The 14,882-nt window shown below is 31.5% G+C and overlaps 1 protein-coding gene across 1 annotated transcript; it reads left to right on the forward strand.

The window, feature by feature from the left end:
* The first annotated feature begins 10,272 nt into the window (after positions 1-10,272).
* Positions 10,273-14,674, forward strand: LOC142634858 (putative calcium-binding protein CML25). Its single transcript, XM_075809127.1, has 2 exons — positions 10,273-10,532; positions 14,413-14,674. The coding sequence occupies exons 1-2, from the start codon at positions 10,273-10,275 to the stop codon at positions 14,672-14,674; spliced, it is 522 nt and encodes a 173-aa protein (XP_075665242.1).
* Positions 14,675-14,882: the final 208 nt, after the last annotated feature.

Raw genomic sequence — 14,882 nt, forward strand, 5'->3', positions numbered from 1 at the left:
CTTACATTCTTTAAGTATTTTTTTTTTTTTGAAAAGCATGCATTTAGCTTTTCCATTTGAATAACGTAGAGATAGAAAGGTTGGGTGGCTGTTTTACTTTTACGTCTTTCTGACTGTAGTTTTCCTTCTTTTGTGCCATTATTTTGCAGCTCTCCATTGTCAATGTTTCTTTCATAATCATGGTGTGCCTTTTCATAAGCTTGCAAGCTTTCTCCTTTCGTGTGATGGAGACATGTTGAAATTCTTGAATAACTGAGTGATTTTCTCCATAATTTGTTGCATTTGCTGCAGACCAGAGGTAAGGGAGATAACCTTTTGCTCCAATTGCTTCATTGATCTATATTTTGATTCCAAATTGCTATGTACCCAAGTTTTTTTTGGTTACTTTGTTACCTCCTAGATAAATAGACTACGTTGAAAAAGTCTAGACCTCTGGTTAACAATATATAATTTAGTAGATCATGATTATTTTTTGTTCATTGCCAACACATGAATTTATAGAAAATTGACTTCTAATTAGATGACACTAAATATTTACTTCCTATAATATATCAATAAAACTAATCATAGTTCATTCTAATTCAAACAAATCTAACTAATCCTATTCCAAACTAATTTATTATGGGTTCTAATTTGCTCCTTATGTAAAGTTTTTGATAGTTGAACAAGTTAGAGATTTGAGATTCAATTTCCACTTATATTAAAAACTGATTGATATTTTAATTTGATGATAAAGAGCACAATCATCAGTAAAACATATCTTTTATCATTACTTATTCACTACTAATTAAAATAAATTATGCTAATGTATAACAACTTCGCACATTACTTCGCCAGTTATTCCTTTGAATAATTAATTGCAAAAGTTTTGAAAGTGGTACTGAAAATTGAGGAACTACTATAAGCAAATGGCTAACAACAGCCTACAACATTGCAAGCAGATCATTTGATTTATCATCTACGAGAGTAAATATGCGTAATCTGCTCAACTTTGGAAGTAAAAAAAGAAAAAGAAAAAAGGAAGTGGATTTGAGTAATTATTTGACACTTCCATCTATATTATTATTATTATTATTATTAGGGAAGCTTTATTTATATTTTGTATATTTATGTTGCACATGCACTTGGCAAAATTAATAGATTCATGTACCAAGTTTATGCCACCCTCCATCTATATATGCTTAGGTACAGTGGCGGAGCTAGGATTTCAACTCAGGGGGAGCAAGATTAAATGACACTTCGATACTCATTATTATGATCATGTTTCTTCATAAGCTCAATTAACTACATGTGTGTGTATGTATTTCATATCATTAAAATAAAGAAAGCAAAAATAATCAAATCATAGTAAATAAAAAAAATCTAAGTACATAATGTTGAAATTAAAATAAATTGAGAAAATAAATTAATGTAGGAGTGTTAGGAATATAATAATATACCTACAAAGTTGTAGTAATTTTTTAGTGCCTTGCATTCTTTTAAAAAAATTTGTAGAATTAAGCATATGTTTCTTTATTTGTTTAAGTAGTTAAAATTAAGATTTATAGAAAGAGTATGAAACTGTGAAAAAATTAGAAGAAAATATAAGTTACGTCAATGATACAATAAAAATTCACAGCAATTTCACAACATTCCTCAACTTAGCACATCATCTCATACATGTGGTTCATTAGAAAAAAAAAAATTAAATCATATATTGCGATTTACATCCTGAATGGAAAGAACACAAAGTAGATTTTTTTAATGCTCTATACAAAAAAAGAAGGTGATTTCAATTTTTTCATCATTGACCTTTTTTATGTCTAAAAAATATCAGTTTGTAATTTGTAGTTTGTATTATATACTGTGACCCTGTGAGAAGCAAAGAAATTCTCTAATAGTGAATTTAACTATTTAAATGGCCCACTAGGAAAAGACGAAAACTAGTATGGTGATTGTTTTTTTCTTTTATAGTAACATGCTTTCTGATATGTGTAAAGGGCAATTTAGGCTTTCTAACATCAAACTCTATTATTATACTATTACATAAGCTTCTAAAAAAAAAAAAAAAAAAAAAACTATTATATACAAATTCTGGGGCAGGTCAGGGGGGGCAGCTGCCCCCACCCCCCCCCTTGGCTCCGCCCCTGCTTAGGTACCATATTTTGTCTCGTTAGGCACCTGCCGCAAGTTCTAAAAGTTAAAAGAGAGTAAAGAGAATAATACAAATGCGCACTCATATCAAATTGAAGTCGGCCTAGGTTCTATATAAATTGATTAAATTCGTTCTCAACCCTCTCTTATCACACAGCAATAGCAAACTCTTATATATATAGCACCCAATATTCAAGTTTAACACCAACGAAAACCCGAATTCCCAGCCAAAAAATGAGTCGTGCTAGGTTTAAGTCAGCTCCTGCTAACCGTACTAAGAGAGAGACCAATTCTGTTGGTGTTACATGTGGTGAAGAGCAGATGAAGTATGTATTTGGGCGCTCTGACTCAGACAAAGATGGCTACCTCAGCAAGCAAGAGCTTAAGAAGGCCTTCAGCGATTTAGGAGTTGAATTCCCGAGCTTGCGAGCTATGTCAGCACTCTGGCATGCTGATGATAATGGTGATAATTACATCAGCAAGAAAGAGTTGGCTGAGCTAGTGAAATACACTTCAACAATGAATACTAGTACTGATAAATAGGCCTTGTTTTATTGTTTTAACCCATTTTTTAGGAGATGGGTGGATTATAAGAATAAATGAATAATAAAAATAAAATGTCTACCTTCGTTTAATGGGGATAACAAATGAAGTTTAAGTGTTGTAACATGTTCTGGATATGGAACCTAGATTTGCAATACATGCTTAATTAAATACGATAAGTTCTGTTCCTGGTATAATAACATTGAAATTTTTTCTCTTTTGGATGAATTATTCCTCAGTTTCTCTAGCAGCTCTAAAGAATAAGAATAAACTTTGTTCTATTATATTGGTGGATTTCAGCCAAATATTGGCCATGGAATATTCCATGACATTTAAGAGAATTAATGTTTTTGTAAGTTTTTCGAACCAGAGTTTTTTTGATTTAGCATTATGAACTAAATTGATACAAGTTTATTAATTGAATTGAACTCTAATGTTTATATAATCTGTTATGTCTAAAGTGTTTAGGTTGACAAATTGTGAACAGAAGTGCAAGTTAAATGTGTTAAAAAATATGTTTTCAAGTATAAGTCAATTCCATAATAGCTCAAGGAAAAGGAAGCTTATGTATTCTCGAACCTATGTCAACAACTAGTCGATTAATCAAGATTAATCTTGCAGCCTCTCAACAATTAATTGATCGATCGAAAATAATAACCTAAATTCTTAAGTATACCCATTAAGCCAATCCATGAGTTGGAATTTTAGCCCTACTTGCTAGAGTATAAAAGGGATCATTTATATTAGTAGTCGTCTAAATAACAAAAGAGAGTCTTATGCATAGGGTTTGTGCTTTTTCTCTAAGTGAACATATCGTATGCATAGGATTTGTGCTTTTTCTATTAAGTTCACCAACATATCGAATTCACCAAAGATCTGAAGGTCGGTACTTGGTGAATCATCCAATTGAAGCTATGGTACTAAAAACAGTCAAGTTTCTATGAAGAATCTTTTAGGGTGGACTTTGAAGTTGCGAGTGGAAAGTTTTTGAAAATGCAAAGTAGAATAGCTTAAGGTTGGAGTGTGGGTCATATGAGCAAGTTTTTGCCGGAGGTAGCGATAGAAGTTAGGATTAATTTCTATTCTAAGAACTTCAATTTTATCTAGTGGGTCTCTGTCCTGGGGTTGGTGGTTAAACCTTTGATATGTTTTTATTCTTTGGTAGTTGTCTTTGGTTTTTCACATCATGACTGCGTCCTTGATTTCTTAATTCTATTTTTTTTTTATTACTTTTAAATATTCTTTATGTGACTTAATTAATGTGAAGTGAGATTCACACATAATTGATTAATTAATCAATTCGATTCTAATTCCATTTAAATTGTGAATATATGGGGTCAAAAGACTAAACAATATCTCAACATAATTCAAGAACTACATTAAAATTCTGGAAAAAATAAAAATAATATTCCCTATAATCCCATGTTCTCTTTTAGAAGTTTTTTTTTGTTGTTGAGAGTTTCAACCTATGACGTATTATTAGACCAAGATACTAATCGGTTTTTAGTGTAGGCGAGGATTAAATCTCAAATCTCTTATTCAATTATTAAATATTTTACTAGTTTAGCTAATTGAAATCCACATATTTTAGAAGCTTTATAAACACTAAAGTTTTAGATAGAAAAAAAAAAAAAACACTAAAGTTTTTTTTTTTTGGAGAATGAAAAACACTAAAGTTTATTTGTTTCAATCTCCGTGGACCAGACTACCGTCCATATATTCTTCTAAAAAAAAAATCTAGCAAATCTTTTAGCCACCAGTACTCTTGTTCATGACACTTCATTATATAACTTCCTAAAAATTTTTGACTGAGAAAAGTATATAGGCATCAATTACTTTTCATAGTGAATTTCTTATTATCAATAAGCCTTGGCTCCTTGCTACCCACTTCTCTTGTCGCCCATAATAACAAAAGAGTAATATTATGCTTGTGTTTTGCTGTGATTGTTTTTAGTGGTTTGTTTTATTTAAAAAACAATTTGGTTATATGTATAGCTATATATAAAATATAAATATATGTGCATTAATTTTAAAACTTTATACATATATTTCGCTATAAAATGGATTTTGAGCTAAAACAAACAGCCCTTAACGTTGTATATACTCTAAATATTTTGTTTTTTTTATAAGTTAATGTGATTATTATATGTGATGGCTTAGGGTATAGATTTCACGCATGCATAATAAGAATAAAAACCCTGTTTTGGCCTTTTCCATTTTGACCAATACACAGGATTATAACCCAGCCCGACTTGTTTGCCAAGCATCTATTATTAAATCTAAATTTTAATTTAATGGATCTATTTTCAATTTAAATTTATACACTACAGTTATTTTAGATTTTTTTTTGATGTTATAGATAGATATATTAATGAAATTACTTATAAACTTAACATACAATTCTCAGATATATCCTCTCTAAAAAAAAAAACTCAGATATACATATTTTTAGTGTTAATTAGATCTAATAATAGTAATTCTTTTTTTGTAAATTTCATTATAAAATTTCTTTCCAATTATTTAAATTTTTTCTTTATCATTCATTTTATATATTATTTTTAAAGTCTATATATTCAATTTTTTTAGGTGATTTAAATTTTTGTAATGTTTTAAGTGTAACATACACAGGTGATTTCTTATCTTCTTTTGTGGAATTAATAGATTAATATGCTAATAGAAATTACTGGACTATTAATGTAAGGATTTAATCATTATTCAAGTTTTATTTTTTATTTGTTTTAGAAGATATATAAAAAAATATATTGAAAAGTACATTTGAGGGAGCTTTTTTTCACATAAAAAAAGGTCATATAAGATTAATTAACCTGATGCGTCAAAGACCGGAATATTTCTCTTGCATCAAATGTGTATTTCTAATTTTCTATAATTGTGAATAAAGATACTAACTAGCTAGCTATACAAGATAAATTGGAATAAAGGTACAAAGATATATATGGGAGCCACATCTCTATATAAATCAATGTTGCTCTCAAACTGATCCTTGTAGTGCAATTAAGTGTGACTCAATTAGCAAACAAATCCTATCCAAAGTCGCTCACAAATGGGCAGGAAAGTTACAGTGTATAAACCTACGAGTGTTTTATACACTAAAGATCAGCTAATGAATGTTTTCAAGAGCCATGATGCTGATGGAGATGGAAAACTTTCAAGGGAAGAGCTGAAGAAGGCATTCAAATATCTTGGCTCGCGTTGGTGTTCATATAGAGCTGAGCAGGCACTCCGGTGTACTGATGCTAACGATGATGGGTACATTGATGAAAAGGAGTTGGAAAAGCTTGTTGATTACACCCTAGAACGCCGGTACACCATTGTGTAGTTCTTCTAGTTCAAGATATTGTGTCTCTTTTTGTTTTTTTAAACTTTGATAGTTTAGGGAGATATAATTTAATCTTTGAACATCTCTATTGAAAATACCAAAAAGTGCTAGTTGAATTACAAGCCTCTTTGGTAGTTATAGAGATTGCCTAATAGTATAATGTTGTCTTTGTGTATATGTATTTGGGAAGAAAAGGAAATTCTTGTCCTTTTTATGAGAGTATATATGAACCAACTCTAAATCAACTATTGTGCATGTTAATATTTAACATAGCATATTACAACTTGTTGATGATGAAAGGGCTTGAATGTAATGCCAGGCACTACTCAAATTTTCAAAAATATTTAATTTGTCTATCAAGCACAAACCGTACTTAACATTATTTGCATGTTTCTTGCTCCTCTAAGTCTTTTTCTGTTTCTTTCTCCAACTCTCGTTCTCCCACACTATAGTAAGCACATTAAAATTACTAAACCAATTCAACTCTAGGTGAAACTCTACCAAAGTTCGATTCCAAAAAGTTAAAATACTCTTTGGTTTACTAAACCAATTCTACTGTAGGTCAAACTCTACCGAAGTTCCAAAACGTGAAAGTACTATTTGGTTTAAAATTCTATTACTAAAAGTTTCGTTGAACTTTCATTATTTAAATAAAATTATTTTAACCATCTATTGTCATTTAGGGTAATTTTTTTCATTAACTGTTTTATTGTTCAAATTAGAATGATACTTTCTAAATCTTTTATTTACTTTAGATTGTAATTCTCATTCATCCGTGATTCACACAAGCATCCTTTTTTTTTTTTTTTTTGAGAATCCAAGCATGCTATTAGTTTGACCTTAAAATGAACATCTTCATTTCAGAGTAAATGAAGAGAATCTTTTTTGTGTTGTAGGTGCCATACATTTAACTAGAACACGAATGAAGCTATTTGTTTCCTGTTGAACTTTCTATGAAGAATCTCATTCTAAAGTGTGTTGCAATAACTTATATTAATCGATAAGATGCTGCAATGCATGGCCATCCGAGTTGTTAAAGGCCGGCTGGTGGGGTTGGGTAAATCCTTGGATTACTAAACCAATTCTACTGTAGGTCAAACTCTACCGAAGTTCAAAAATGTGAAAATACCATTTGGTTTAAAATTTATTTGTTTGTTTAGACTCTTTTAAAACAGATTGTTTAAACCTAGTGAATTAGCCAAATAGTTACTTAGGTTAATTATGAGATCTAGGTTAAACAGCAAAATATCACATCATGCACAACAAAAAAGAGAGAGACACAATGATGTGATTACTAAGGAAAACCAATGAAACAAACCGTTTCAAGGTAAAAACTTGAGAAAGATTTGACCTAACTATTTTCAAGGTAAATAAATTCACTAGAAAGAATTGAAGTTTACAAAAGATTTAACCCTAAATCCAATACTACCTTTAGTAGAACTCACTAACACGACCACGTGCAGCTCTAACTCCATGGATTTTTCTCTCTATGGATTTTTCTCTCTTGGATTTGCTAAATACAAACTCCCACACTTATGACTTTGAGATTCCACTTAAAGATTTCAGATCATCAGTTGTTGTTGATCTTATAGCAACAACTTGATTCCACAAGCACTTGATTGTAGATTTTGTTCCGGTAGACACTTGTAAAGTTAGAAGATTACAAAAACTTCTCAGATCTCATAGGAGTAATTCACAAGTCTTCCAAGAGTTTTCAAAACATAGTTAAAGTTTTCCTTTTTTAGTTAGAAGTGTTAAACTAAAACCCTAAACGTTTTTGCGGGCTTAGGCCTGATTTAAATTCTGCAAGATTTGATTTTCTACGATTTTCAATCGGTCAGATCTAATTTTTGATTGGTCAAGTTTCATAGAACTTGAACTCTACTTTTTGCAGCTTGAATTTTCTTGAATCTTGATTTGTATAATCTTGAGCAATGTCTAACATCTAATTTAGACATGTTTTTTGTTCTCGGTTTGCTAACATACACAAAATAGGAATCTAAACATATAATCCTAAATATTTAAAACTTAACAAAATTCTATTACTAAAAGTTTCATTGAACTTTCATTATTTAAATAAAAATATTTTAACCATCTATCATCATATAAGGTAATTTTTTTCATTAACTGTTTTATTGTTCAAATTAGAATGATACTTACAAAAGCATGCAATTAGTGCGTTTACTTTAGATTTTAATTCTCATTCATCCGTGAGTCACAAGCATGCAATTAGTTTCACCTTAAAATGAACATCTTCATTTAAGAGTAAATGAAGAGAATCTTTTGTGTTGTACGTGCCATATGTGCATTGAACTAAAACACGAATGAAGCTATTTATTTCCCGTTGAACTTTCCATGAAGAATCTCATTCTAAAGTGTGTTGCAATAACTTATATTGATCAATAAGATGCTGCAATGCATGGCCATCCGAGCTGCTAAAGGCCCGCGGGTGGGTTGGGTGAATCCTTGATTTTATTCTCACTATAGTAACCCCCAATTGAGGTCACAACACCCATAATGTCGGAAATGACAAGAATTATAGAGAAATGGGAGCTTCCTAAAGGCTCCAAACCAATCTCAAGTATGAGACAAACACTTAATATATTTATTGAATGGGAAAAGGCGAGATCATTAACTTATGTCATAAGTTTAAGCCGGTGTTACATCAGTGCCGCATAAGCCATTTGATTCCTTTTGAGTGCAAGTACTTTGTCACCCGTCCGGAACTCAGGTTTGTTCTGTAACCACTAATACTTGATCATATATTTTTATTAAAATTTCTTCGCTTTTTTAAATTCAACATAAACGTGACTGTCAAAATCCCGAAAATGGTATGCGATTAACTATTTAATTTTTTATTGTCAATTCTAGAAGATTGAAAAAAAAAAAAAAAAAGAAGAACCGTTGAGTAAAAGGATGCAATTGTGTCATATCAAAATCAACTTGTTTTATACCAAATTTGACACAATCTGCATTAATTCAACGATAAAAACTTCCACTACTGACCAAGTTGGATTTTTTTTTTTAACAGGTTAAGAAGCTTCCCTTACCGAATTTTCCGTTATAGATCGATGTTGATTTCCAGAATCCTCCTGTATTTGTAATAGGAAACTTAAATGATGAGAAGGATATTGCAATTTGAAGACATAAAAATGTCTAGATATGAGAAATATCAGAGTATTTGAAATTTTTGAAAGCATTAAAAAATAATACAATTTTCTGACTAGCATAAAAAAATAGATTCGTCCTTCACTAGGAAATTGATGTCTCATTATTTACATGAAAATAATTCAATACGTAAAATTGTTAATAATAATTTTATAAATTTTACAAATTTTACTCAAATTTTGAAAATTGATGCATCACTAATTACAAAAAGTTTTGAACGAGTGATCTCAACTTCCAATTAAACATAAGTTCATTATAAAATTCATATTAAGCACATTATCAAGCCCATATATTTAGACGAGCGATCATAACTATCAATTAATTAGAAGTTTAATAAAATATGAGTTTATTTTGCAATCTCATATCTAGCACAATGTTGCACACTATTAGAAACTTTCCCCCAAGGGTTTGTACAGAATAAGATTATCGGCCATTTCCTATACTCTTTTAGACTTATGTTAAGATTTTAATATTATTGATTATTGATTCTAGGTAAAAAAATTTTGATCGCATAAACAAAAGAAATTTGTACGGTGTTAATAAATTAATAAGCCTTGCTACCCATTTCTCTTGTTGCCCATGATGATCACGTTCATGTGGTGATTTAGAGCTTTATAATATTAAATAAATCATAAAAATTTGGTTTTAAATGAATGTGATTATTTAATTATTATATATAACCAAAAATTTTGTCACGTAGTGACACTATTATATATTCTTCTGCTTTTTTTTTTCGATAAAAAAATTATTTTTTTAACAATAATGATATTATTTGAAATCTATATTAAAGGATTTTTTTTTTAGAGCGGAATTTAAAATCAAATTTTTTCTAGACATTTTGTTGTATCAAATTAAAACTCAAGGAACTCAAGTGAATAATAACTTAATAACAATCTAATAACTATGCCAATTTATACTATACTTATATTCTGAGAATAAAGATATTAGTAAAGATAAAGTAGAATAAAGGTGCAAAGTAGATATGGGAACCACATTCCTATATAAATGTGCGCTCTAGTCTCTTTGTGGTGCAATTAAGAGACTCTCGTTGCACTCAAATCCTAACCGATATATCCAAAGTCCCTCACGAAATGGGCAGGAAAGCTATGGCGTTTAAACGTACTTCAGTTCCATTCACTGAACAGCAGCTATCGAATATCTTCAAGAGCCATGACGTTGATGGAGATGGAAAGCTTTCACGGGACGAGTTGAAGAATGCATTCAAATATCTTGGGTCGCGTTGGGATGCTTATAGAACTGATCAGGCACTCCGTCAGGCTGATGCTAATGATGATGGGTATATTACTGAGGATGAGTTGAAAAAGCTAGTTGAGTACGCCCTACATTGCGGGTACACTGTCGGATAGATCTTGTTGTCGTCCTAGTCGTTATTTATTATTATTATTTTTAATGAGGGTGTTCAAAAGTCTTCAAGTATCTGATTATTCGCATGGATGTGTAATCTCCCGACCCATACACACCCTTTAATAATCTTGTTGTTGTTGTTGTTGTTTATCAAAGGTTTAGTCTTGTGTTTATACATATAAGGGAGCGTTCCTGTTTGTAAGCCGTAGCTTATTATGTGATGGATAAAGGAAAGAGGTGACCTTCTTGGCCTCTTTTTGGAGTGTAAGCTATTGTGTAATTATTTAATAAGACAAAGTTGAGTGAAAATCCTATAGACTTGATAAGAAAATCTTTTTTCTAGAGTTGATTTTTTTTTTGATGGCCAAGAAAGGTGGTGGGGGCGATCATTGTGACTCACCCCCTGGGCGTGACCATAGAGACACCCTCTGCTAGAGAATATTTGATTGAGTCATAGTTACTGTGGTCGATGATGACCAAAGACCTCACCCTAACCCCACGAGAGAGCTTGGGCTAGTTGCAGGCATTAATCCCACAGTTCGTCCATTATGAATCAAACATGGGACCTGGTACTCCCACATTCACTCTAAGACTACTAAGCCACCTCTCTCGGTGGTTCTGGAGTTGCTTAGATTCTTACCTTTAAAATAGTTATTCACAAGAAAAAAAAAATCACAATTAAAGATGAACTCAACATTAATTAAGATAGTCATTTAATTTCATGAATTTATGCAACAAACCAAGTCTTGAAAACCACAATAAAATCATGATTTTGATTTGTAGCATAGCCTGCATAGGGGCTGCTTTGCAAAAAATGAAATTATTTATTTATTCATAACAATAGTTGAGGTCAACAGATTTGAACTCTGGACGTTTCTATTGGAATCTCCAAAATGTGTCATTTGAGTTACAAGACTTCCAACCAAAAAAATGTAGTTTTTGAAACAAAAAATGCGTGACTAAAATGCAGTTTTGTGAGCATACATTTTTTGTCTTTGACGCAATTGAACATCTGGAAATATAGGTCCATGGGTTGGAATAATTTATCAAAAACTCTAGAATTCTAATAACACATGATATTTGCTTTGTTACATATACATTCAGTGATTGAGTAGTAACCTAACAATTCTGTACATTTTTAGACCCCTTAATACAAGTTGTTTAACCTAGTTATTTAGCTAAGTGATTACTTAGATAAATTATTCAGATCTAGATTAACACAATAATATCATATCGTGCAAATAATGTGGTAAAATAAAGAATACCACGATATGATAACCTAGGAAAACTTAACTGGTAAAAAACCTAGGGAGGATTTAGTCTAATTATCCTTAAGGTAAAAGCAGATCCACTATGAAAGAATTGAAGTTTTTACAATAGAGTTTAGACCACTAACATCCTATTGCTACCTCGTGTAGAAAACTTACTACTACGACCACATGACAGCTCCGAGTCCACGGACTACTTCTTTCTTTGATTTGCAACAACCACAAGTTCACCTACTTGTAACTTTGAAACTCCACTCAAGAGTTTAAGATCTTTTTTAAAGTTCTTTATGCACAACTGAAGAGATCATCAAGTTCTTGAGTGAATCTTGATCTTGATAGCTCTATATGTGTGTATGAAAGTAAATACCTCTAAATCTCACAGAAGATTCAACACACAACTCTTCAAAAACTTCTAAAATGTAACTAGAGTTTTTCCTTTTATACGTGAAGTAAAACACTTAACCCTACACGTCTTATGTGCTTGGACTGAATTGGAATTTCTGTAGAAAATTAAATCTGCAAGAGTTTCGATCGATTGAGTCTAATTTTCGATCGATTGAGTCTTGCATATTTTGACTAATAAATTCTGCAATCACTCGATTCTAATTTTACTAAAACCACACTTTGAGCAAGCTTAAATCTAGACTCTATGTTTTGATCATGGTTTGTCAACATAATACATATTGAAGTTTTAATACATTAGTTCCTAAAGTCTTAGAACCTAACAAATTCTTTAGCATTCTCATTTTAGAATGTGATAAGGTCACATAAGGCAGTGTTTATATCAAATTCAATGTTAGGTTTCACATGTGGTAACATAATGTGAAAATCACGATCCAAAGGGGCCAAGATATCTAGCTACCCTTGATAGTCACACACATAATGATGCTCAAAACTATACTCATTTCTATATTAAGGAATTGACAATGAAAATTGACACTTAATTTAATTTAACACCTCGAAAAATAAGAACAAAAAAACGCTCAATTGAATTATAAGATAACGCATGATTTTTCAAATAAATGTTCTAAAGCTTTGGGTCCTAAGTGACAATCTAAAGAAATAAAATTAGATGGAATTTTAACCTAATTACCATCTAAAAGAAAAAAGAAAAAGAAAAAGTTAAATCTCTAACCTACACCCCAAAATCTAATTTCAAAAGCGAAGCTAATTACAAAGTGGAAAAGATGTTAGCACCCACGTAATGTAATCTGAAGATCGGTCTCCCAAAACATAATGACAAATTGACAATTTAATTACTTATTTGCATACAACCAATACTTAAAAGCGTCATTAAGATCATATTATTTTTAGGATTTAACAGTATTTAAACTTCAAAGTACTACATCATTTAAAAATTTAAATAAAGTGATATTTAATATACTTTCTAATTTGTAGTATTCTATACAAAATTTATACTATGAATCATGATATGTATTCATTTTAGTATCACTTAGAATCGAACTACTTTATCCACAACTTTACAAGAATCCCATTCATAGATAATTTATCTTCCACTTGGACCACTGCCGACCAAAAAGTTTGAAAACAAATTAGGAAAAAAGTTACAAATCTTCCCTATCCGATCGAATAATTTCAGATATGTACTGACTTGCAATAGGAAAATTAAATTCTGAGAAGGATGATAAATAATAAAATTAAAAAAAAAAAAACTGAGAGCTAGAGGTTTCTATATATATATATATATATATATCAATATTGTTACGTTCTAAAGCTCACCATAGTGCAAGTGACACAGTTTTACTTATTGCTTGAAGAAAATCCAGAAACTTCAAGTGATACATGTGGGGGGTAAAAACTCTTGAATAAACATTTGGGCTTTGGGCCTGATTGGCTGGTACCAGTTTGATTTGATCAGGGCCTCTAAGCCCACAAGTCAATCCGCATTGTAGTAGTACGAGGAGTTGTCCGAGGAGGAGTGTCTCCTCGAATAGGTTCAGCAATGACCATGAGACTTGCTAAATGGGTTAGAGGTAGAATGTTGGAAGAACTGGTGGGTAAGAGGGTGATCCAAGCACCCTTTAGAAGCAGATACATGTGAGAAATATCTAAGGAGAAAGCTGCTACCATCACATTAAAGGCCCTGCATCTACCTCCCTGGCCGTATTAATGGGGAAATGATCTCTGAACAGTAGGATTCAGCCTCCTTGCTATTATTTGGAGACTTCAAGAAGGTGGTGGATGAGACAAGTATCTGAGGGGAAGATTTGTATAACACGTGGATAAACTAGTGAAGAAGAAGTATATAAGGAAACGAGAGAGGAAAGAGAAAGGGGGATCTACACTTTCTGCTGAGGGAAAACAGGAACTAAGAATTGTAAACTTTAGCATAGAAAGAGAATATATATACAAATCGTCCTCGGCTTACGTCCGAGGAGGTCTCTTTGTCATATTCGTTGACCATTTGCACAGATAGTGGCATCTAGCCTGTTAATTAACCTTCCAACATCCCTAACCTAGATTTCAAATCTATACTCTACAAATTTTATTGTATAAGGCTCATTGGGCCTGAGCCCAACACTTGTTTTTGAGTCCGGGTACAATTGTGCACTTACAATACATATATAAAATGAGTAGGTTACCGTTGATGAACATGAAGAGTCTTAGTCTCAACGTCCTTACTAAAGAGAAGTTACGGAGCACGTTCAAGAAGCACGATAAGAACGGCGATGGAAAACTTTCATTTGAGGAGCTGCAGGCAGCCTTTCGAGAACTTGGAGGAGGTATTAGTTGGTACCAAACTGAGCAAGGGTTCCGTCATGTTGATAAGAACGAAAGTGGTTACATTGATATTGAAGAAGAGCTGGAAGCCCTCGTTGACTACAATGCCAAGAAGTAGTTTGCCTTGTGTTTTTATCTTTATATTATATAGGGAAAGCACTCCTTATTGCACAGTATCTTTTGCAATCATGTTTTGAAAATGCAATTTTAGTTAAAATTATGGAATTGTGTTTCAAAAACATGATTTCACAAATCATAATTTTAACTAAAATTGCGTTTTACAAATATGATTTCAATTCATATGGCAATGTTTGTATGATAAGTGT

This window comes from Castanea sativa, chromosome 1 (genome assembly GCF_040712315.1).
Source record: "Castanea sativa cultivar Marrone di Chiusa Pesio chromosome 1, ASM4071231v1".
Classification (NCBI taxonomy): Eukaryota; Viridiplantae; Streptophyta; class Magnoliopsida; order Fagales; family Fagaceae; genus Castanea; species Castanea sativa.